The 24,173-nt window shown below is 41.0% G+C and overlaps 1 protein-coding gene across 3 annotated transcripts in view; it reads left to right on the top strand.

Annotated features, from left to right (window-relative positions):
* Positions 1-22,304, top strand: part of LRRC31 (leucine rich repeat containing 31) — a 48,250-nt gene extending 25,946 nt beyond the window's left edge. The window contains exons 9-10 of one of the 3 annotated variants that reach the window (XM_061167873.1): positions 5,033-5,123; positions 21,964-22,304. In XM_061167873.1, coding sequence (XP_061023856.1) covers positions 5,033-5,123; positions 21,964-21,991 — 119 coding nt within the window. In that variant the 3' untranslated portion in view covers positions 21,992-22,304. Of the gene's footprint in view, positions 1-272; positions 1,211-5,032; positions 5,124-6,395; positions 6,469-21,963 lie in introns of those variants that run through there. The other 2 variants (XM_061167872.1, XM_061167871.1) reach the window with 2 other exon arrangements.
* The last annotated feature ends 1,869 nt before the right edge of the window (positions 22,305-24,173 follow it).

Genomic DNA, 24,173 nt, shown 5'->3' with positions numbered 1-24,173 from the left:
ACTGTCTCGCCATCTATTTCCCATGAAGTGATGGGACCGGATGCCATGATCTTAGTTTTCTGAATGTTGAGCTTTAAGTCAACTTTTTCACTCTCATCTTTTACTTTCATCAAGAGGCTCTTTAGTTCCTCTTTAGTTTCTGCCATAAGGGTGGTGTCATCTTAGTGCCACTCTTATTACAAATCCTGGAGCTAGTGTGTTGTGTTTTGGAAGTGGGAAACAGTTGACTAGCAAGTGTTCTTGGCTTTTAGCAGAGTGATTTTATTTTTCAGCATCGGTAATTCAGACAGGTCACCTGGCCAGGTTGCAGAAGCTGGACCTGAGTTATAACGACAGCATCTGTGAGGCAGGATGGACCATCTTCTGCCAAAACCTGTGGCTCCTCAAGGAATTAACTGAGCTGGATATAAGCCTTCGGCCATCAACTTTTAGGAAGTGCGGACAATGGTTTAGACACTTGCTAAGTGCCGTGACCAAACTTCCCAAGATCACCGAGATAGGAATGAAGAGGTGGCTTCTCTCAGCTTCACAGGAGGAAGAACTACAAGGCTTTGACCAAGATCAGAGAAGCAGCATTCACTTTGACCATGGTGGGTTTCAGTAAGCTGACTTTGCAAGGCTCAACTAAACTACATGTCACCAAAAGGAAGAAGAAAAGAACATGAGTGAATCCTAGTGAAGTCAAAGGAATACCAGCTTCTGAGCTGTGATTCATGTTACAAGAGCTTTGTAAATATATGTCTAGGATAATCTAATAAGAACATGCCGTTATACTCTATTTTATGAAACAATGGTGGCATTTTTAAATGGGTTTTCATTTGTTTGGATACATAGTTAGTTCATTTTCTATTTAGAAGGCCTGACAAAGTGTTTAGATTCCAGTAACGCATCTCCTTTTTTCTTTCCCTAAAATTTTCTGCCTCTTTTACTAAATGTTTTAAATATAAGGGTGTGTATTTATGTGAGTGTGTAAAATTCCAATGTGAAGGCACCAATGTGAAAATGTGGAACATTTTCATGTTATCTTTATCATCATATGTGTCTCAATGTGGTCTGATGGAAATGTAATTTTCATCAGAAAGTATGCCCTTCAGTTGTTTATTGTTTTTTGTTCTCTTGCCTTTTATATCAGATACAAACCATGAATACAAATAATGGTCACTGACATACAGATCTTCATTAAAAGTGATAAAAAATTCAAAACCCAGTATCAAAATCATACCTTGTTAAAATAAAATATTTTGTTGCTAAAATAAACAAATTAACATATTACTAATACCTCTGAGCACTTCTTGGACATGGAATTTGCCTCATAAAAACCTATTTAATTCATTAATTAAAGTTCCTGTGTTGCTGTCAGTGATTTTGGGAATTTCTGCTTTTCTCTTACTAGAGCATGAAATTCATTGCATGGCAGAGGGATCTGCTCACACATTTCTATTCTGATATATTCTAATCATATTATGTTTTGCTTTCTTCTTGCTACACTAATAATTCATATTATAATCATTGCTTGAAGGACATGTTGAATTTGAAATCAATATTATTCCAAAAGAAAAAGTCATCAGGGTGAGGAAGTCTTGATCAGTATAAATGGGGATGTTTTAGGTAATGATTCTTCACTTCTCTGAGTAAATGTTCAGAGCAACTTTATTCATACTAGCCAAAAACTGGAAACAGAGAAACACCTTTCAATGGGTGGATGGTGAGCAAACTATGCAATACTACTCAGCAACCGGAAAGGAACGAACTATTGCTACATGCACCATTTGGATGGACTGGAAGTGAATTATGCAAAATAAAAAGGCCAGTCCCCAAATGCTACTTATTATGCGATTCCATTTATATGATCCTCCTGAAATAACAAAATTACAGGTTAGGGGCTGGAAGAGAGATAGGTGGTAGGTGTGACTAAGGGTAATAGCACAAGTGGTGATAGAACTATTCTGTACCTTGATTGTGGTGGTGGCTACACAAAAGCTGCATGTAAGAAAATTGCATTGGACTACACACACACTCACAAATAAGTGACAAGTGCATGTATAAGTGACGGAATCTGAATAAGCCCTGTGGATGGTACTGGTGTCCGTTCCTATAGTCATGGAGGATGTCAACACTGAGGAAGGGTGAAGGGTGCATGGACCTTTCTGCACATTTCTTCGGAACATCCTATGAACTGTTTCATAATTAAGAGTTTTAAAAGCAGACATGATAGTATAGTGAACCTCCACGTACCTATCACATGCTTTTACAATTACAATTTATGGCTGATCTTGGTTCATTTTAGGGCTTCCAAGGTGGGTCAGACAGTAAAGAATCTGCCTGCAATGCAGGAGACCTGGGTTCGATCCCTGGGTAGAGAAGATCCTCTGGAGAAGGAAATGGCAACCCACTCCAGTATTTTTGCCTGGAAAATAATCCCACGGACAGAGGAGCTTGGTGGGCTACAGTCCATGGGGTTGTAGAGAGTCAGACATGACTGAGTGACTAAGCACACTTATTGGTTCATTTGGATCATCTACACTTATCTCTCTCTGCTATTATTCTGAAGCAATTCCCAGACATCAAAGCATTTTATCCATAAACATTTCAGTAAAAGAATCTTTATGTTTATATGTAACTATAACCCATCACCTCATGGGAAATAGATGGGGAGACAGTGGAAACTGTCTCATTATTTTTTGGGGCTCCAAAATCACTGCAGGTGGTGATTACAGCCATGAAATTAAAAGACGCTTACTCCTTGGAAGGAAAGTCATGACCAACCTAGACAGCATATTAAAAAGCAGAGACATTACTTTGCCAACAAAGGTCTGTCTGATCAAGGCTATGGTTTTTCCAGTGGTCATGTATGGATGTGAAAGTTGGACTGTGAAGAAAGCTGAGCGCCAAAAAATTGATGCTTTTGAACTGGGGTGTTGGAGAAGACCCTTGAGAGTCCCTTGGACTGCAAGGAGATCCAACCAGTCCATTCTAAAGGAGATCAGTCCTGGGTGTTCATTGGAAGGACTGATACTGAAGCTGAAGCTCCAATACTTTGGTCACCTCATGCAAAGAGTTGACTCATTGGAAAAGACCCTGATGCTGGGAGGGATTGGGGGCAGGAGGAGAAGGGGACAACAGAGGATGAGATGGCTGGATGGCATCACTGACTCGATGGGCATGAGTTTGAATAAACTCCGGGAGTTGGTGATGGACAGGGAGGCCTGGCGTGCTGCAGTCCATGGGGTCACAAAGAATCGGACACAACTGAGTGACTGAACTGAACTGATAACTCTGTGAATAATTTTTGTATGATAGGCATCTAATTCCTAGAGATTTTGCCTTCTTAATCCACCAGGTTTCATTACCTCAATTCATACATTTATCAAATTATTTATTTTTCTTTACAGGTTTTCCTTTTACATCTTTCTTTCCTTTCTTATCTTTTGGAGAATTCCTTCCCTTCTTTTGCAATTTTAGCAGTTCTTCAAATCTCCCACATCCTTTGCGTACCATCATTCCACGCCACCAAGCCTGAATCTGAAAATAAGAACAGCATCAGCTCATATCACAGTGGACTGGGGACGGGTACAGCTCTTTTTTCTGGTGTGCTATATGTGATTTTCAAAATATGGAGAATGGAATATAGCTAGAACTGCAAACCTTATCTTCTCTCTTTGTCAGTTGGCCAGTCATCCAGGCAAAGCATTTTTAAAGTATCTGGTGCTTTTACATGCCAGGCATGGTTCTAGGGAAACAGCAGTTGAATATCAGGATCACTGAGTCGGTGGAGCTCACAGTCCAGTGAGGGTAAAAGACAATAAACAAGAAACACACGACTGTATAATTTGACAGATGGTGACAAGTGCACAGCATGGGGGATGCGTGTGCCCGTACTCTGCTTTCTCTCTTGTTCCGGGACCACTTGTGCTCCTACTTACAGGGAATCGTCACTTGTTCTTTTTTTTTAAAATTTAACTTATTTTATATTGGGGTATAGCCAATTACTATTGTGATAGTTATAGGTAAACAATGAAGGGACTCAGCCAAACGTATACAAATATCCATTCTCCCCTAAACTCCCCTCCCACCCAGGTTGCCACGGAATATTGAGCAGAGTCCCCTGTGCTACAGAGCCCTCACTTGTTCTTGAGATCGTATTTCCTAACACCCACCCAGGAACATCCCTCCTCTAGTAGACTCTTCATACCTGCCAGTGGCTCCCCATTTCTCTCAGAATAAAACTCAAGTCCTGGTCTCTTGCCTCCTGAGACAGCCCATGCTTTCTCTGTGGAGTGTTTCTCCCAAGGTCTTTTTCACCTTTTGAGACCAACAACATTTTGTCTGTGGAATGTGTATATGTGTGTGCTCAGTCAGTTCAGTCCTGTCCAACTCTTTGCAACCCCATGGACTGTAGCCCACCAGGCTCCTCTGTCCATGGGATTCTCCAGGCAGGAATACTGGAGTTGGTTGCTGTGTTCTTCTCCAGGGGATCTTCCCAACCCTGGGATTGAACCTGTGTCTCTTGCGTCTCCTGCATTGGCAGATGGATTCTTTACCACTGCACCACCTGGAATTTGTATCTCTCTAAATAAATCCACTTCTTAAAAACACAAACAAAAAACCAAAATTCAAGTCCTTGCACTTGCTTACAAAGCCCTATCGATCTTCCCCCACCCTCCGGACTACTTCACTCTCCCCTTGCTCACTCGCTCCAGCCCTGCAGGCCTCTTTGCTGCTCAGATGCACGTAGGCACCATCTCAGCTCAGGACCTTGGCCTTTGCTGCTTTCTCTGCCTGGAACACTCTTCCTAATATTCAGATGGTTCATGTCTCCACTTCTTCAAGAACCTGCTTGATGGTCATTGCTATGAACTGAGTTACGTTCCCCCCAATTCATGTGTTGAAGTCTTAAACCCCAGTGTGTTAGTATTTGGAGATGGGGCCTTGTAAGGTAATGAGGTTTAGATAAGGTTGAAAGGGTGAGGTTCTCATGATGGAATCAGTGCTCTTACAAGAACGGACAGATAGCTTGCTCTCCCTGTCATAGGAGGATGCAGTGAAATGGCAGCATCTGTGAGGCGGGAAGGGAAGCTCTCACCTTGCTGGTACCATGATCCTGGACTTCACGCCTCCAGAAGGTGAGAAAATAAATTTCTGTTGTTCAAGCCACCCAGTCTATGATATATTGTAATAGTTGCCTGAGACAGTCAATTTCCCAAAGAATCTTACACTGACCATATCAATAAACTGAAACCTCTATAAATCTTTTTTTTTTTTAAAGATACAAATGAGCTTATTTACAAAACAGAAATACATTCCCAGACTTAGAAAACAAACTTACGGTTACCAGAGGGGAAAGGCTGGGGGGAGAGAGAGATTGGAAGTTTGGGATGGGCGTGTACACACTGCATATTTAAAACGGATATCCAACACGGACCTACAGTATAGCACAGGTAACTCTGCTCAATGTTATGTAACAACCTAAATGGGAAAAGAATGTGAAAAAGGATATTAATATATGTATAACTGAATCACTTTGCTTTAGACCTGAGACTAACACATTATTAATCAACTAGGCCCCAATATAACATAAAAATTAAAAAAAAATAAAAGGAAGCAGCAGCTAACAGAGCAAGATCAGATGGAAGGAGACTAAATAGAGTAAGTGGCTATTTTAGTTGTCCAGTGAAATGGAAGAGCAGTCTGAACTCTACCAGGTTTTCCTATCTAAGTACATGTTTTGACCAAAAAATAAAATAAAACCCCTATAATACATACACACACACAAGTTCTGGCAACCTCACTTCCCCTTAGCTTGAGCTTTTTTCCAATACCACTTAATCACTTTCTCATATATGATTATGTTAGAAACAACATAATCACTTTCTAATATCACTTAGAAATCACTTTCTAACATATATTATGTGTTATGCTTCATGTTCTTACTCTTACCACATCAGGCTTTAAGCAATATGAGGACAGAAATATTTGTCCATTTTGTTCAGGAATGTATTTCCAGTGCCTAGAACAGTGCCAGGTACATAGTTGCAGCTCCATAAATATTTGTTGAATGAATGAATGAGGTGGGTGGAGGTATGCTGTTTTATATAAGGGGGCTTGAGGACAGGTGTATGGATATTTGAACAGAGACTGAACTTAGTGAGGGCCACAGTCTTGCCCACACCCGGGGGGGAAGCACCTCTAGACAGAGAGGCAAGAACAAGCATGAGTCTTGAAGTAAAGTGAAAATGGGAAGGATGAGATCGAGCCTGAAAGCGGCAGACCAGCTAAGGTGGTGACTTTTCAGGGAAGCAGCAGTGCCCAGGAGAGGGATTCCAGAGATTCACAAGGCTTTTTGTGTGTTAAGATTCAACAGAGTTCAATTGTGCGCCACTTACTCTGGTCCACAGAGACTTTCCAAGCGTGTGCAGGCCTGGATAGGTTGGAAGCAACTCATTTCCAGAGCTTCAACTCTCATCCGTCTCCCTCCCTAAAACGTGTCTACCAAGGAACACAACTGCTGATCCTCCAGTCTCACCTTGAGTCCCACCACCCCTTCCCAACTGCCCCTTTGGCAGCCCCTCATCCAATTGAATCTGACCAGGGTGGGTTGCCCAAGACTCCAAAAACCTCTGGGGCACTGAAAAGGGGGTAATTCAAAATAGTAGTATTGATGTTGGCTCTAAGGACTGGGTAACCGATCCTTTTATAAGAGAGGTGGTTTCCAGCTCTTTGCCTTCAAGAAAATTGAAGTTGATTTGTCAGCTGAGAGCCTACGATCTAATTTCGGGGGGCTATATCTGGGGGGAGTTCAGAGATGTGTGAAGCACTGCCATTTAAAGCAAAACAATACAGGCAAACAAATTTTTTCCATTCTTTTTCTTGTCAACTTGTGAATTTGAACAAGCTTTCTCAGCATTTCATCTGAAAATAAAAAATAGGAATGGAACTGATGCCAAGCCCTATTTCATTCTAGTAGTAAGTAATATTTATGCAAGGATATATAAACTCTTAAAAGTCCTTTGGACTGCAAGGAGATCAAACCAGTTAATCCTAAAGGAAGTAAACCCTGAATGTTCACTGGAAGGACTGATGCTGAAGCTCCAATACTATGGCCACCTGATTTGAAGAGCTGACTCACTGGAAAAGATCCAATGCTGGGAAAGACTGAAGGCAAAAGCAGAAGAGGACAGCAGAAGATGAGATAGTTAGACAGCATCACCAACTCAATGGACATGAATTTGAGCAAGCCCTGGGAGATAATAAAGGACAGAGAAGTCTGCCTTGCTGCAGTTCATGGGGTCACAAAGAGTTGAGCACAACTTAGCAATTGAACAACAACATATAAACTATGTGAAAAAAATCTTTCCAAAAATCCTATATGTCAAATAATTGAATATCAAAATTTATACTGGATTTTATATTGTTTTGGTCAATTGTATACTACTACTAATTGCACAAAGATTCAATGCAGAATGTTAAAGTGCTATGATCATAGAAAAAAATTTTTAATTTACATAAATATTTTTGTAGCCTAGAAATATGAAAGTTCATCTGTTAATTATTTAGATTTTATATATATATCTATATGGGCTCCAAAATCACTGTGGATGGTGACTGCAGCCATGAAATTAAAAGACGCTTACTCCTTGGAAGGAAAGTTATGACCAACCTAGACAGCATATTAAAAAGCAGAGTCATTACTTTGCCAACAAAGGTCCGTCTGATCAAGGTTATGGTTTTTCCAGTAGTCATGTATGGATGTGAGAGTTGGACTGTGAGGAAAGCTGAGCACCGAAAAATTGATGCTTTTGAACTATGGTGTTGGAGAAGACTCTTGAGAGTCCCTTGGACTGCAAGGAGATCCAACCAGTCCATCCTAAAGGAGACCAGTCCTGGGTGTTCATTGGAAGGACTGATGCTGAGGCTGAAACTCCAATACTTTGGCCACCTCATGTGAAGAGTTGACCCATTGGAAAAGACCCTGATGCTGGGAGGGATTGGGGGCAGGAGGAGAAGGGGGCAACAGAGGATGAGATGGCTGGATGGCATCACCGACTCGATGGGCATGAGTTTGAGTAAACTCCGGGAGTTGGTGATGGACAGGGAGGCCTGGCGTGCTGCGATTCATGGGGTCGTAAAGAGTTGGACACGACTGAGTGACTGAACTGAACTGATATATACATACGCACTTATTAAGTGCGTATGTATATATACATACATAAAGGGAAAGTAGAATGGAAATACATGTTCAAGAAGAAAAATAAATGACAAAAGTTTTGCATGTAAAGGAAGAGTTTGTTCAAATATTTTGTAAATTGATGTTTACTGATATCAAATTATAATGGTATTTAGAATCCATTAGGTACATTTAAAATATTGATTTAACAAGAATATTTTAAGATGATATAAAAAATTTATTGGAAAGTAAATCCTTTGCAATGACTAAGTGAAAGTGAAAGTGAAGTCGCTCAGTCGTGTCCAAGTCTTTGCGCCGACCCCATGAACTGTAGCCTACCAGGCTCCTCCGTCTGTGGGATTTTCCAGGCAATAGTACTGGAGTGGATTGCCATTTCCTTCTCCAGGGGATCTTCCCAACCCAGGGATCAAACCTGGGTCTCCCGCATTGTAGACAGATGCTTTACCATCTGAGCCACCTGGGAAGTCCCTAAACTTAATGGCAAAAAAAGTTCTAGTATCAATTTTAAAATGTACAAGAGGGTACATTGTTCAAAATACTTCTAGAAAGTATCCTAAGAGTAATAAGTAATTTCATTCTTCCAGCATAGTCATCCCTGAGCATATACATATTAAAATTAATATTTCAATATAAACTACTTTTCTTTTGTATTAAGTTTGGGCATTATTTTGATTTATTAAAATTATGTTTGTGGTAGCTTATGTTATCTATGAGTCTAATTTAAAAAGAGTAAGGTAGGTTTCGCATAGTATTTATTAGAGAAGAGAGGGTGCTAGGTCTGATTTGATTGAGGGCCATTGATAAAGGGTCTTACAGACCAAAGACTAATTTTTATTCCAGGTAAAATGGGGAGTTGTCGATTTCAGCAAAGTGCAACAAGATCTGACCTAGGTTTCAACAGCGTAGGTCTGACTGCTCAGTGGAAGAATATATATGGTAGGGGAAGCAGGCAAGTAACAAGGGACTGTAGTTGGAGAAATAATGCAGTCATCTGGGGGTGAGATGATGCAGGCTTGGACCAGCTGAATGGAGAATACTGAATACTGATTGTAATGGACACATTCCAGGGTTCTGGGGTATCCTTATATCTCCACTGGCTTAGTGGGCAATGAGGATCTTAACCCTTTGAAGCTGTGTTGGTGGCAGAGCAGAATGCTGGCCTCTAGACCTGTGCTCCACAATGCTTTCATTTTTAACTTTACAGGCTTATCTGACTGAGTTAACATAGCCTTTCACTCCAGTGACAAGCCCAACAGTTTTAGATCATTTGGGGCTTTGATGTTTTGGTTTCTTTTGCCTGTTTGTTGGCTTTTTATCTGACAAAGAGAAAAGGAACAGAAAAGACCAAAAAAAAAAAAAAAAAAAAAATGCTAGGATTTTTGTTCAAAAATCTCTTGCTTAGCCCTGAGGATGTAAAAGTATTCAATAAGTAAGAATCACAATTCTCAAAGTGTAGATGTGCAAAGAGCAGCCCTATAGGATAATCTGTAAAGTTTAGCAATACCCTACTCCGAGAAACTATGGATATGTTATCCAAAATCATTGCTTATTTTACCTTTGTTGCCAATTCATTCATATTTCTCCTTTCTTTAAGGTATTCCCATACAGCCTCGGTGCCTCTGACACACACTGACATCGGGGGTTCTTCCATGGGGTTGCCTGTTAGTGTTAGAACTTTTAGATTCACTAGACTATCCAGATTCTCCGGAAGATAAGTGATCAAGTTGTCCTCCAACCGTAATTCTTTCAAAGCTGAAATGATTTTTTAAAAAAAATAATGAATTTGTCTTAAAAACTAGCAAAACTAAAGCATACATTGCTTAGTCCAAACACTTTGAAATGTTTATTTTCTGTTAGACTATGCAACAAAAAAATTTAATGTTTTATAACAACTCAGAGTTGTTGAAGTCAGTGTGAATAAGTGTTAGAGGCAGGAAAATAGTAAATACTGAAAAATGTTGAGAATGTTCCATTCCTCCAGAGATTAAGGACAGAATCAGGAGATGACTAAGGAGTATCGCAGATCCAACCCTGTGGCCATTCTTTTTTTTTTTTTTAATTTATCTTTTGCTGCGCTGGGTCTTGGCTGCTGCATGTGGGCTTTCTCTTGTTGCAGCAAGTGGGAGCTACACCCTAGTTGTGGTGTGTGGGCTTCGCTGCAGTGTCTTCTCCTGCTGCAGAGCACTGGCTGTAAGGAGCTTGGGTTTCAATAGTTGTGGTGCACAAGCCTACTTGCTTGTGGGATCTTCCCAGACCAGGAATTGATACTGTGACTCCTGTATCGACAGGTGGATTCTTAGCCACTAGACCACCAGCGAAGTCCTGCTGCTAGTCTTGGAATGTCCCGTGAGCAGGCAACAGAATCCACTCATATTCCTTCATCTTTCTTTCATTAAAGAATAGTCACAGTTTGAAAATATATCTATACACCTGAAGATTCAGCACAATATGGCAAAGAAACATTTTAAAAAATCTGGTTCTAGGAGGATCTCAGCAAAAACTTGTTAATTTTACAAATACAGAGTGGTTTAACCTAGTGGAAAATATTTGCTGTTCCAATATGAATGATGTATGATTTTTCATCTCAATCAAATACATCCACCCCCAACTCCCCCAGCCCCAACTACCTTGCTAATTTCATTACTCTGGGTCAATCCTTTTCCTTTTTCTCATAAGTGACTTAGTGATCTAATGCAAATTTACGACAGGACCCCCAAGCCCAAATTCTGGCAGATAATAGGTATTCAGCAAGCTCTGGTTCACAGTATAATGGCTATGAAGATGAATGCCAATCTTCATAGCAGTTGATATTTTCTTTTCAATTCCCAATAAACTAACTGCCTTTGTGAGGCTTTTAGCTGTACCAATCAGGTGCCTTGCCTTCCCCGTATCACTAACTAAGAAGCTCTGCAAGGAGATGATGGGGTAGGTCTAAGCTCTCAATGATGAAAAGTAAAGTTGCTCAGTCATGTCTGACTCTTTGTGACCCCACTGACTGTAGCCTACGAGGCTCCTCTGTCTACGGGATTTTCCAGGCAGGAGTACTAGAGTGGGTAGCCATTTCCTTCTCCAGGGGATCTTTCCAACGCAGGGATTGAACCAAGGTCTCCCGCATTGTAGGCAGAAGCTTTTACAGTCTGAGCCACCAGGGAAGTCTCCTCAACATTGAGACTGATCTTTAGCAGTACAAGGATGCCTTCCATCATAGGAAATGCTAGTCAAACTCCACTGTGTTGTAGATCTACAAAGATCTCTCACCTTGTGCTTCACAAATAGCATCTGGGAGTTGCTTAATTAGATTGCAGTGGCAATCAAGAATTTCCAAGTTAGGCATTGATCCCAAGGATACAGGCAGATACTCGAGATGATTGTTCTCAATATACAGTTCTTTAAGATTCTGAAATAACAGAAGAGTATGTTATCATACCATAATAAAAGAATTATGGTAACTAGAATCACCTATGAGTTCCCATGTTCTTTCAATGGGAATAGTATTCATTAGGATTAAGGGGAAAACACATTTAAAGAATCATCAACAAAAAATATAATTAATCTTGAGTTAAGCCATTGATCATGGTTCCCAGGTATGCAGGGAAAAGAGAACATGGGAATCCAGTGTTTATTTGTTTCACTAGAACTTAATGCAGAAAAACAATTTGGATCATTTAACAATAAATATAATTTGTTCCCTTTCAATACCTAATTATCTGTGGCAGTTACTATAGAACTGCAATTGCCTCAATTATCAACCCAACATGGCCCATGTGGAAGTAGACAAAATGTACAGAGAATAGGTTGACTATTTTCAGATTCACTGGGTAAAAATTTAATGCTTGCATTTCTCCCTAAGATTCTGGAGAGTGTGGCATGACATGTACAAGGAGCATATTGATGAAAGGAGTTCTGTGAACACAGAGCAAAGGAATGAAGAATTAGGAATAGGTGAGAAGTACCTGTGCTGTGTGTCATTACTCAGTTCCATGACTGGGAGCTATGTAGTGGCTTATACCTACTTCATTATTAAAAGTGTAGCACCAGGAACATGAAAAAATCATGCTTTAAAGCATGCATACATAAAGACACATCGGTATACCTACTTTGATTAACATTATATTGTTGCTTTGCTGGGGTTTAGCATAGTGCTGTGGACCCATCTTCAGCAGGAACCTGTTGCAATAGTTAAATAAACCATGATATGCTTTCCACCATGCAGGAAGGGGAATCAGACTCTCTCATGCAAAATGCAGATTCCTGGCCACATCATCTGTATGATAGTTTAAAAGTACATCTGTATGACAGTTTAAAAGTACAACTTTCAGAGAATACTTTTAAAAAGTGGAAATTGATTGGAGAGTGGTATGGCTCAACTTTGCAAATAAAACATGCCAAACCACACAGAAGGAATGAGTATGCCCTGACATATCCAAGACCAGTCACAATAAAATGTTCTTCAAGTGTGGATCCTGCAGTTGTTCAGGAAGACAGTGGAAGCCTCAAAATGTAATAATGACTCCTTGCTGGGAGCTAGAAATCTAGTACAGATGATTCCACATGCAACCTGTGAGAATACAGCCATGTTTTCTTAGTATCAGCCAAGGAATCAGTGGGCATATACTTCTTTGCCTGCTCGTTTGAGGAGGCTTACCTGTAGTCTCCTAATGCAGTCTGGCAGATGGGTAAGTTTGGCTCCCTCATCTTGGCCAATGTATAATTTCTCTAAAGATGCTAAAGAAAGGATCTCTTTCGGAAATGAAGAGAACTGATTTCCTGTTAGTCCAAGAATCTTCAGTTTCGAAAGTAAACCAAAGTCTGAAGGTAACTGGAAATATTTCAAAAAGATAAATTTCAGATCAGGATTATTTTTAAAAGTAAGAAAATAAATTGGGCTTCTAGTTTTGAGGCAGATTTTTTTTTTTAAAGGGAGCAATTTAACATCTCCTGCAGATGCAAAATTGGCCCATATGTTTGCATATATAGTATTTGTATTTGTAGATCTAATGTCTGGAGTTCTACTTTTTCTCCAACCTCTGTGCTCTTTACTTTCATGCTCTGGATAAAGTTAGAGCAATTTTTAACCTATGTTACTGCAAATTTTTCAACTATGGTGTAGCAAATGCTTGACACTACTGAAAGAAAAAGTACAAAGCCTATTAGTATACTATTGCAACTATAATATTCATAATTAATTCAGTTATTGGCACTGATCAATTTAGTGATGTGACCTCCATCCTAAAAGGCTTTCGATCAGCAATTTTGAAACTTTAGTTAAAATACCAGTTGGAAAGACAACAATGAAAACCATTATAATCGTATCTTCTGCCCTGCAGTGAATCCCAAGGCTATGAGCCCTGGTATTAGGCAGGCATTGCACAGATTCCTAGACTTTCAGAGTTGGAAGGCCTTAAAAATGTCTCTGTTCTTACCCTCTAATATGGTGGTTGGATATGTTCCATAGTTAGCCATCCAGCTCTTATTTAAACACTACCTCCTGGGATGAAAAGATCATTGGATGAAGACCACTTGGATTTCCTTCTACATACTCGGATTTCCTTCTTCTGCCAAAATCTGTGTCACTAATACATCCCCTGTTGACCTCTTGCTGGCCCTCTGGAACCACATGAAAAATCTCATTCTTTAAATACATGACACAATCACCCTACTGAATAAGTTACATAGACGCCTATTTTCTTGTAGGAAAAAAAGGCCCAACTCTGAATGTTAATAACCTCATTCATTTTGAACCACTTCTGTTACCAGGCTCTATTCTTCACTGGGCAACCTTTCCTCACAGGTCCCTGTTTAACCCTTGGCTTTCCTCCCACCCATTCCCTAACCTGCCATTCTATTTTTCATGAGAATGTTTAGTAGACTTCAGCTCAACCCAACCTCTCCCTAGATTAGGGTGGAATAGGTAAATAATTAGTGAATAGATTATCCCCATAGTAGGCTTTCTTTTGACCTGTAGGCAAAAATTTCAACACTTGGAATAAACCATAAGACATTTTCCTCCTTGTTATGTAGGGTGAGGGCTCATTTTCTTAAAAAGTTATAAAACATTTCCAGTTTTATTTACATCTATAAAAAGAAAACTCAGAACAAGTCAACCTCCAGAGACACTGATGTTTAAGCTTTCCTTCTTGGCTATTTCAAAATTCTTCATCAGGCCCTTAGATCCCTTCCATACAAAGCATCTGCATTTAGTGCAGTCCTAAATAACAGGGAAAGATTTATTAACCTAACCACTTCATTATAACCCAGTCATTTCATTCGTATTGCTGGATCTTAGCTCATAGGTTTAGCATTACTTTTTCAAAAGCCCACTGAATATCTAAAGATTTTTTTCCCAGGATATTCAAGAGCCAATAATTAATGCCATCATAGTCATATTATAGCAGAAATAAATTTGGATGTACAGAAAGCCCGCAGAGCATCAGGTGAGAACAATTATTGCTGACAGTATAACTGAGCTGTAAGCATTCTGAAACTGCGTTTTCTCCCTTATAGTGTGAATGTAAAATGTTGCCTGCCAAATCAGTAAACAAAGGATGCAGCAACCATTGAGCCACTGCAGCTACTGGACCATGAACCCTGAAGGAACTCAGGATGGGAAGATCTGAATACTGGCCTTAGGTAGCTAAGTTCAGTTCAGTCGCTCAGTTGTGTCCGACTCTTTGTGACCCCATGAACCGCAGCATGCCAGGCCTCCCTGTCCATCACCAACTCCCGGAGTCCACCCAAACCCATGTCCATTGTGTCGGTGATGCCATCTAACCATCTCATCCTCTGTTGTCCCCTTCTCCTCCTGCCCTCAATCTTTCCCAGCATCAGGGTCTTTTCCAGTGAGTCAGCTCTTCACATCAGGTGGCCAAAGAATTGGAGTTTCAGCTTCAACATCAGTCCTTCCAATGAACACCTAGGACTGATCTCCTTTAGGATGGACTGGTTGGATCTCCTTGCAGTCCAAGGGACTCTCAAGAGTATTCTCCAACACCACAGTTCAAAAAGCATCAATTCTTCGGCGCTCAGCTTTCTTTATATTCCAACTCTCACATCCATACATGACCACTGGAGAAACCATAGCCTTGACTAGATGGACCTTTGCTGGCAAAGTAATGTCTCTGCTTTTTAATATGCTGTCTAGGTTGGTCATAACTTTCCTTCCAAGGAGTAAGCGTCTTTTAATTTCATGGCTGCAATCACCATCTGCAGTGATTTTGGAGCCCCTCAAAATAAAGTCAGCCACTGTTTCCACTGTTTCCCCATCCATTTGCCATGAAGTGATAGGACCGGATGCCATGATCTTAGTTTTCTGAATGTTGAGCTTTAGCCAACTTTTTCACTCTCCTCTTTCACTTTCATCAAGAAGCTCTTTAGTTCCTCTTCACTTTCTGCCATACGGGTGGTGTCATCTGCATATCTGAGGTTATTGATGTTTCTCCTGGCAATCTTGATTCCAGCTTCTGCTTCCTCCAGCCCAGCATTTCTCATGATGTACTCTGCATATAAGTTAAATAAGCAGGGTGACAATATACAGCCTTGACATATTCCTTTTCCTATTTGGAACCAGTCTGTTCTTCCATATCCAGTTCTAACTGTTGCTTCCTGACCTGCATACGGGTTTCTCAAGAGGCAGGTCAGGTGGTCTGGTATGCCCATCTCTTTCAGAATTTTCCTCAGTTTATTGTGATCCACACAATCAAAGGCTTTGGCACAGTCAATAAAGCAGAAATAGATGTTTTTCTGGAACTCTCTTGCTTTTTCAATGATTCAGCGGGTGTTGGCAATTTGATCTCTGGTTCCTCTGCCTTTTCTAAAACCAGCTTGAACATCTGGAAGTTCATGGTTCACATATTGCTGAAGCCTGGTTTGGGGAATTTTGAGCATTACTTTACTAGAGTGTGAGATCAGTGCAATTGTGCGGTAGTCTTTGGCATTGCCTTCCTTTGGGATTGGAATGAAAACTGACCTTTTCCAGTCCTGTGGCCCCTGCTGAGTTTTCCAAATTTGTTGGCATATTGAGTGCAGCACTTTCACAGCATCGTCTTTCAGGATTTGAAACAGCTCAACTGGAATTCCATCACCTCCACTAGCTTTGTTCCTAGTGATGCTTCCTAAGGCCCACTTGACTTCACATTCCAGGATGTCCGGGTCTAGGTGAGTGATCACACCATCGTGATTATCTGGGTTGTGAAGATCTTTTTTAGGCTCATACCAAAAGAATGATTTCAATGAAGTCACTGAAATACATGATTTCAATGAACTTAGACTCTTGCATCTTCCCATATATAGAAAAGCACTGAATTAATTAATTTGAGAATTTGGTTTTTTTAGGGGTGAATGTTTTTTTGTTTTTGTTTCTTGACTGCACCTGGTCTTAGTTGTGGCATGTGGGATCTAGTTCCCCAACCAGGGATCGAACCTGGGCCCCCTGCATTGGGAGCACAGAGTCTTAGCCACCAAACTACCAGGGAAGTCAGAATTTGGTTTTCTTTAATTAACAGTTAAATCATTTGAGGTTCTGACTACGTGTTCTTTGTCGTGAAAAGTCCTACATATCCTGGCTCCTCCCTTATCTCTGTGGAGCAGTCCCTCTGAGCTATCTGAGAGGCCGCTTTCTGGGCTTAAGTCCTGAGTTCTGTCCACCAAATAAAACACAATTCTCAACTTTTAGGTTGTGCATCACTTTTTCAGTCAACAATAGGAATGGACCATACACATAAAATCCATCTAGGTATACATGAAAAGTCAGCTATTTTCACCTCCATCTAGGCAAGAAAAAGCTACTGGCTAGGCTTCAAGTGCCAAAAGTCCATGAGGTAAATTTGGGGGTGGGAGAAAGAAGAAGCTGGCTTAAAGGCCATGTGTCATTAGAGAGAGAATTGATTGGGAGGTTCCTAGAGGGACTGGAATTATAGGAAATTGAGAAAGGAAGACAAAAAACACAGTAATACCATCATAAGAACTGAAGAATCATAAGTACTCGTATATGGAAATTTCCACGTTCAACATAATAACACTGAACATGTCCACGTTTTGGTGCAATCTGACTTGCAGTAAAGCTTGGTATTGGATGAGGCTAATCTTTGGTGATGGACAGGGAGGCCTGGCGTGCTGTGGTTCATGGTGTCGCAAACAGTCGGACACGGCTGAGCGACTGAACTGAACTGAACTGAATCTTTGCTAAGAGGCCGTCTGCATGTGATTCTCTCCTTCACCCTGACCTCTTAAAAAGTCTCACAAGAGAGTATTAGGTATCATTCATGACTCAATAGAATTTAAGTGAACGGTGTTATACCTCCCAACGGCACTTTATATTCTGATACTTTCACTCCCACTATGGAATGACAGACTTTGCTCACTGTAACAGGAATTCTTACATTGGCAGCAGAAGAGCTGGGGATGGACAGAGGGCTTCTCATAGAAACTCTAAAATCCTCCAAGATGGTTGCTGCATATAATAAGTTGAAATTAAGTACTAGATTCTTTTCCTAAATCTTAAAGTCATCATCAAAATGTTTACTTCCAGTTTTGAAACTAACAATGAGGAAAACAAAACAAAAAATCCCAAAGTTCTAAAAGTTGAAAATCAAGTAAAAGATTCAAAAAGAACAAAAAACAACTTTAAAGCTAGGACTTTTATAATGTATAAGATACACATTGAGAGTGTTGTTCACAGTCGGGAAAAACAAACATGATATTTGGTTACCATTGTTGGTTTCTAAACCTTCCACTCTTTCTCTCCCAAATAGTCTTTTGCTTTTAACAGAACTCTGTTCTTTCAAATTTTCAAATATTAAAAAACAATAAGGGGCTTTCCTGGTGGTCCAGGGGTTGAGAATCTGCCTTGCAATGCAGGGGACATAAAATATGTGTTATATGTTGTGTATATGTAGTTTTGTGTGATTAAAGATTTCTATGTGGCACAATATTCTGCAATTAGGTGTTTTACTTTTTAATAAACATCACAATTTTGAGATTTATCCACACTGGCACATATAGCTCCCGTTCACTTAAACTATTGTATAATATTCCATTATATAAATATACCACAATTTACTTGCAAATTTCTCTCCCAACTGACATTCACATTATCGCCCATAAGCCATGATTATCAACAATACTATGATGAATGTCTGAACACACCACCCTGCACACACATGGGAGAGCTTCTCTGAGGACTAATCTGGTTTTGCAGATATCTGGTTTTGGAACATTAGGGCCTAAGGTTGCATGTGTCAGAACTCTGGAAGATGAACCCTGCAGTCCAATGTTATGGATTGGAATTCTGACTCTATCAGGTATAGGTGTGTGGCCTTGACACGTTAAAAGCCCCATGCCTCATTCTGCTCCTATATCATTGAGGATGATATCACCCACATCAGAAAGTCATTGTGAGTAAGGTATGCAATTTAAGAAAAAAATCATGCAGGAAGTCAGAGGATCTCAGGAAGGAAAGCAGAGTGTGACAATACAAATGTATTACAAATGTATAAATTAATCTTCCTCCCAATAACCAGTAACTCCAGTCTTATGAGAAAAAAATCAAACAAATTCCAATAGTGGGGGCATCCGACAGCATAGCTTGCCAGTACACCTCAAAACTGGCAAGGTCATCAGATACAAGGAAAGCCTGAAAAACTTTCATAGCCAGGAAGAGCTAATGAGACGCAAAAACTAAACGTAATGTAGAAACCTGGATGGGATCCTGAACGGAAAAAGATTAGATCAAAACTATGGAAACATGGATAAATTATGGACTTCAGTGAATAAAAGTGTATCGATACTGGTTTATTAATTGTAACAAATATACCATAGTAATCTAAGATGTTAATTGTTGGGGAATCTCAGTGTGGAATGTATGAAAATTATCTGAAATATGTTCTCAATTTGACTATAAATCTGAAACTATCCTAAAAAAGAAAGGCTATTTAAATTAAAAAAAAAAAAAGTCATTGTGAGGATTCAATATGATAATACACAAAAAACATTTAGCCCAGTGACTGGCACCTACATACTGCAAATAAACATCAGCTACCATTTTGATTACTGCAGCTATTCAGACGGGAAAGGTTACATGAACGATGACCTTTTTCACTCATACACTCAGCTCGAATTTTCTGATATTTAGACACGGAACCACACCAGTGTAGGGCCGGGCAGCATAGTAACAGCCAGGCAAGGAATCAGTACCTGGCATATTTTATTATCATCCAGCGCCAAGACTTCCAGGTTCTTCAGCGCACAGATCTGCAACGGACAATGTTCCAGCAAGTTCTGGCTGAGGTCGAGAAACCGCAGGTTGACCAGGCGCCGGAAGGAGCGGCGTAGCAGCCGCAGGCCGGTGTTGCGCAGGTAGAGCAGGAAGAGCGAGGTCCACCTGCAGAGGAGGCGCGGCACCTTCTCCAGGTGGTTCCCACCCAGCCCCACCTCCGTCATCTGCGAGAGCTCGCCCAGGGTGGGCGGGAGGGCGTGGAGGCGGTTGTAAGAGAGGTCCAGCACCGACAGCTTGGTGCACCGGCCCAGCGACTCCGGGAGAACAGCCAGGCTGTTGTAGGCCGCGTAGAACTTCTTCAGCTCCGTCAGGTTCCCGATCTCTTCCGGGATGATCGTGAGCTTGTTCTCATCCAGGTCGATGATCTCCAGGTTGTAGAGACCACACAGCTCCAGAGGGAACGCTGCAAATTGGTTATGCTTCAGGTGGATCTCCCTCAGTTTGGTCTGGTTCACTATCTCCTTGGGCAGAGATTTCAGGCGGTTTCCGGCCAGTCCGAGCAGCTCGAGGTGGTGAAGGAGTTTGCAGATGACGACGGGGATGTCCGCTAGGTCGGTGCGGTAGAGGCGGAGCTGGCGGAGCTGGCGGAGGCCGCTAAGCACCGGCAGGGACGAGGCTTCCAGCGGGTTGTCGCTCAGGTCCAGGCCCTCTAGGTTGCTCAGCCTTCCCAGCTCCGGGCATAGATTCTTCAGCTTGTTCTTGTTCAGGTAGAGAACCCTGACCTTCCTTAAATGCTGAATATCCTTGGGTATTTCTGCAATCTGGTTGTTTTCCAAATGCACTTCCTCTAATTCTCTTAATGCTAAAATGTCTGTTGGAATAGTAAGCAAGCTCTGATTCGAAGCGTCAATGAAAAATATCCTATCAGAGACCTGCTGTGGATCACTTTTCTGCTGAATTCTAGATGAATGTTCGCATTTTGTGCTGTCACTTGACATTATTCTGATGGAAAGTTCAAATATTCAAAACCTGAAATATTGCGAAAAGAAAGAAACATGTATCAGAGTTTTACCTGTCACCAGATTTAGTATCCTTAAGAGAAATAAAATTGAAATCTACTTGATTAAATTTAGTGCTCAGTGTGACACAACATAAAATGTAAGTTTTTGTGTTTCATGTTGGAAGATAAATCAAAGTGGAGATTCCTCTTTCTCTTAACCTAGGTTGACTCATATTGATAAAAAAAAATGGATTGTCTGGTTTGTCTAATTTCAGTTTTTAGAAATGCCTATTTTGATTCTATTTTCAGGTTGGGGGTATAGAAGGCTGCAAAAGATCATTGCTCTTACCGAAAACACTAGGAAAAATAGCATTTTAAAATATTGCATTTGGGGGAGTTCCCTGGTGGTCTAGAGGAGAGAATTCCAGGCATTCACTGCCTGGTGAAATTTCACTGCCCAGGTCCAATTCTTAGGTGGGGAACTGATATCTTGCAAGCCATGCAGCCAAAAAACAAAATAAAAATTGCATTTTTCCTTAAATCCGGCATAAAGTTGTAGATGTAAAGGCCAACAGAATTAAATTCAAGAGATGAGCTGCCCTTCTAAATAAGGAGAGACCAGTGGGCACTTTCATGCCTGGTGGAACTTTGAAGTTTTAGGACTGGCAGGTGGAGGATCAAGCCTTCCATAGGCATAGGTAACAGCCATGTGTGAGCTGGCATGATGGATTAGAATCTGTGAAACCAAGGGTAGTTATCAGTTAGATCCATTAAACTATAACTTACTTAATAAAAAACTAACCTGCCTTCACTGACCAAGCTCACTTTGTTTTTTAACAAAAAGCATTGTGTAGCCTAAACAATGTTAAGAGACCCTTCACCACCATTATGGATAGTATCTCTCACTAAGAATCTTGAGATGTTTGCCCAGTTTGTTTTTCAGGAACTTGAAGTCAGCTGTTGACCAGCTGGCACCCCAGTCAGTTAAGACTGGTTGGCAGTACTGACCATGTACCTAGGTATGCGTGTTTGATCGGTGACCATCTGCCATCAGAGGCTTGAGAACTCTGCCCCCAGAGTGAGCTAATGCCACTAAATTCTGAGCATGTATCCCAGGAGGCAGCGTGTAGCTTAGTTGTTCCTGCACAGAGGACAATTATCTCACTTTTAAAAGTCTACAATCACCTTTCCCCATGCTCCCCATACTTCAGGCCACCCTGCTTCTTTGTCTCATAAATATCCCAAGTCCCTTGTCTTTGGGGAGGTGGATTTGTGATTTGTTCTTTCTCCTCACTTGACTGATTCATGATAAACCCGTTTTTGCTGCAAACCTCCACCTCTCACTGTTTGACTTGCTTTATTCTCAGGCAAATGAACTTGGCTTGGTAACAATAGGTCCACAGGGTTGCAAAAGAGATAGACACGACTTAGTGACTAAACCAAACCAAGCCCTTGGTTATTAATACATGCACACACAGACACATGCACAGCCTAAGGGGGAAGGCAGGAAAGACTTTGACGTGAAGGTGGCTGGGTTGATTTTGGCATCTCTGACTTGCCTTCTAGGGTAGGATCTTTTCTGCTGAAGGACTAGACCGCCCATCCAGCATAGAGGCCCACTCAAGATGGAAAGGGGTGAGTTCCCAGTCTCATACTTAATGTTTTTGCTCCTTGCAGCATAGCAGTGTGTGATTCAGATCCTTATTTCTATATACTTAGCCCCCCAAAGAGTTATGAGATGGTGCGGCTGTTATTTAAAGAAACAAAAAGATGGGGAATTCCCTGGTGGTCCAGTGGTTAGGACTACCTGCTTTCAGCGCCATGCGCCTGGGTTTGATCCCCAGTTAGGGTTTGATCCCCCACTCAGGGAATCCCACAAGCCACGTGGCCAAAAAAGAGAGACAATGTATCATGGATTAAATTATGTCTAGGACTAGTTGTCTCTAACATTTTTGTCTTTAATAGTGTAGAGTCCTGCAGGATAAAATCTCATTTCCTAAATACAAATGACTGGCAGTGCTGATGGCTTTTAGGCAATCGACAGTATTCAGATTGAGGTGATAATATAAATAAAAGTAAGAAATTATAAATAAAAGAGAAATAGAGAATACCAAGGACAGTTACGTGTTCTAGGTTTTACTTAACCTATTTAATCCTCACAAGAACTCTAAGAAGGAGGTACTATGACAATCCCTGTTTTACAAGTAAAGAAACAACCGAAACGCTCTTCTCAAGACATAGTAGGAAGTAGAAGAAGGAGCAGAGTCTTTGACTTAACCTCAGTCATTTCCTCACCTGGGTTTTTAACATCATTTGTCATCACTGTGAACAAAGCTAGTGGAGGTGATGGAATTCCAGTTGAGCTGTTTCAAATCCTGAAAGATGATGCTGTGAAGGTGCTGCACTCAATATGCCAACAAATTTGGAAAACTCAGCAGTGGCCACAGGACTGGAAAAGGTCAGTTTTCATTCCAATCCCAGAGAAAGGCAATCCCAAAGGATGCTCAAACTACTGCACAATTGCACTCACTTCACACGCTAGTAAAGTAATGCTCAAAATTCCCCAAACCAGGCTTCAGCAATATGTGAACCATGAACTTCCAGATGTTCAAGCTGGTTTTAGAAAAGGCAGAGGAACCAGAGATCAAATTGCCAACATCCGCTGAATCATTGAAAAAGCAAGAGAGTTCCAGAAAAACATCTATTTCTGCTTTACTGACTATGCCAAAGCCTTTGACTGTGTGGATCACAATAAACTGTGGAAAATTCTGAAAGAGATGGGCATACCAGACCACCTGACCTACCTCTTGAGAAACTTGTCTGCAGGTCAGGAAGCAACAGTTAGAACTGGACATGGAACAGACTGGTACCATATAAGAAAAGGAGTACGTCAAGGCTGTATATTGTCACCCTGATTATTTAACTTCTATGCAGAGTACATCATGAGAAAGGCTGGGCTGGAGGAAGCAGAAGCTGGAATCAAGATTGCCAGGAGAAATATCAATAACCTCAGATATGCAGATGACACCACCCATATGGCAGAAAGTGAAGAAGAACTAAAGAGCTTCTTGATGAAAGTGAAAGAGGAGAGTGAAAAAGTTGGCTTAAAGCTCAACATTCAGAAAACTAAGATCATGGCATCCGGTTCCATTACTTCATGGCAAATAGATGGGGAAACAGTAGCTGACTTTATTTTTGGGGGCTCCAAAATCACTGGAGATGGTGATTGCAGTCATGAAATGAAAAGACACTTACTCCTTGGAAGGAAAGTTATGACCAACCTAGACAGCATATTAAAAAACAGAGACATTACTTTGCCAGCAAAGGTCGTCTAGTCAAGGCTATGGTTTTTCCAGTAGTCATGTATGGATGTGAGAGTTGGACTATAAAGAAAGCTGAGCGCCGAAGAATTGATGCTTTTGAACTGTGGTGTTGGAGAAAACTCTTGAGAGTCCCTTGGACTGCAAGGAGATCCAACCAGTCCATCCTAAAGGAGATCAGTCCTGGGTATTCATTGGAGGGACTGATGTTGAAGCTGAAACTCCAATTCTTTGGCCACCTAATGTGAAGAGCTGCCTCATTGGAAAAGACCCTGATGCTGGGAAAGATTGAGGGCAGGAGGAGAAGGGCATGACAGAGGATGAGATGGCTGGATGACATCACTGACACAATGGACATGGGTTTGGGTGGACTCCAGGAGTTGGTGATGGACAAGGAGGCCTGGCATGCTGCAGTTTATGGGGTCGCAAAGAGTCGGACACGACTGAGTGACTGAA

The sequence above is a fragment of the Dama dama genome, chromosome 19 (genome assembly GCF_033118175.1).
Source record: "Dama dama isolate Ldn47 chromosome 19, ASM3311817v1, whole genome shotgun sequence".
In the NCBI taxonomy this organism is placed as follows: Eukaryota; Metazoa; Chordata; class Mammalia; order Artiodactyla; family Cervidae; genus Dama; species Dama dama.
Note: the sequence above shows the minus strand (reverse complement) of the source record. Positions and strands in the feature narration are given on the sequence as shown.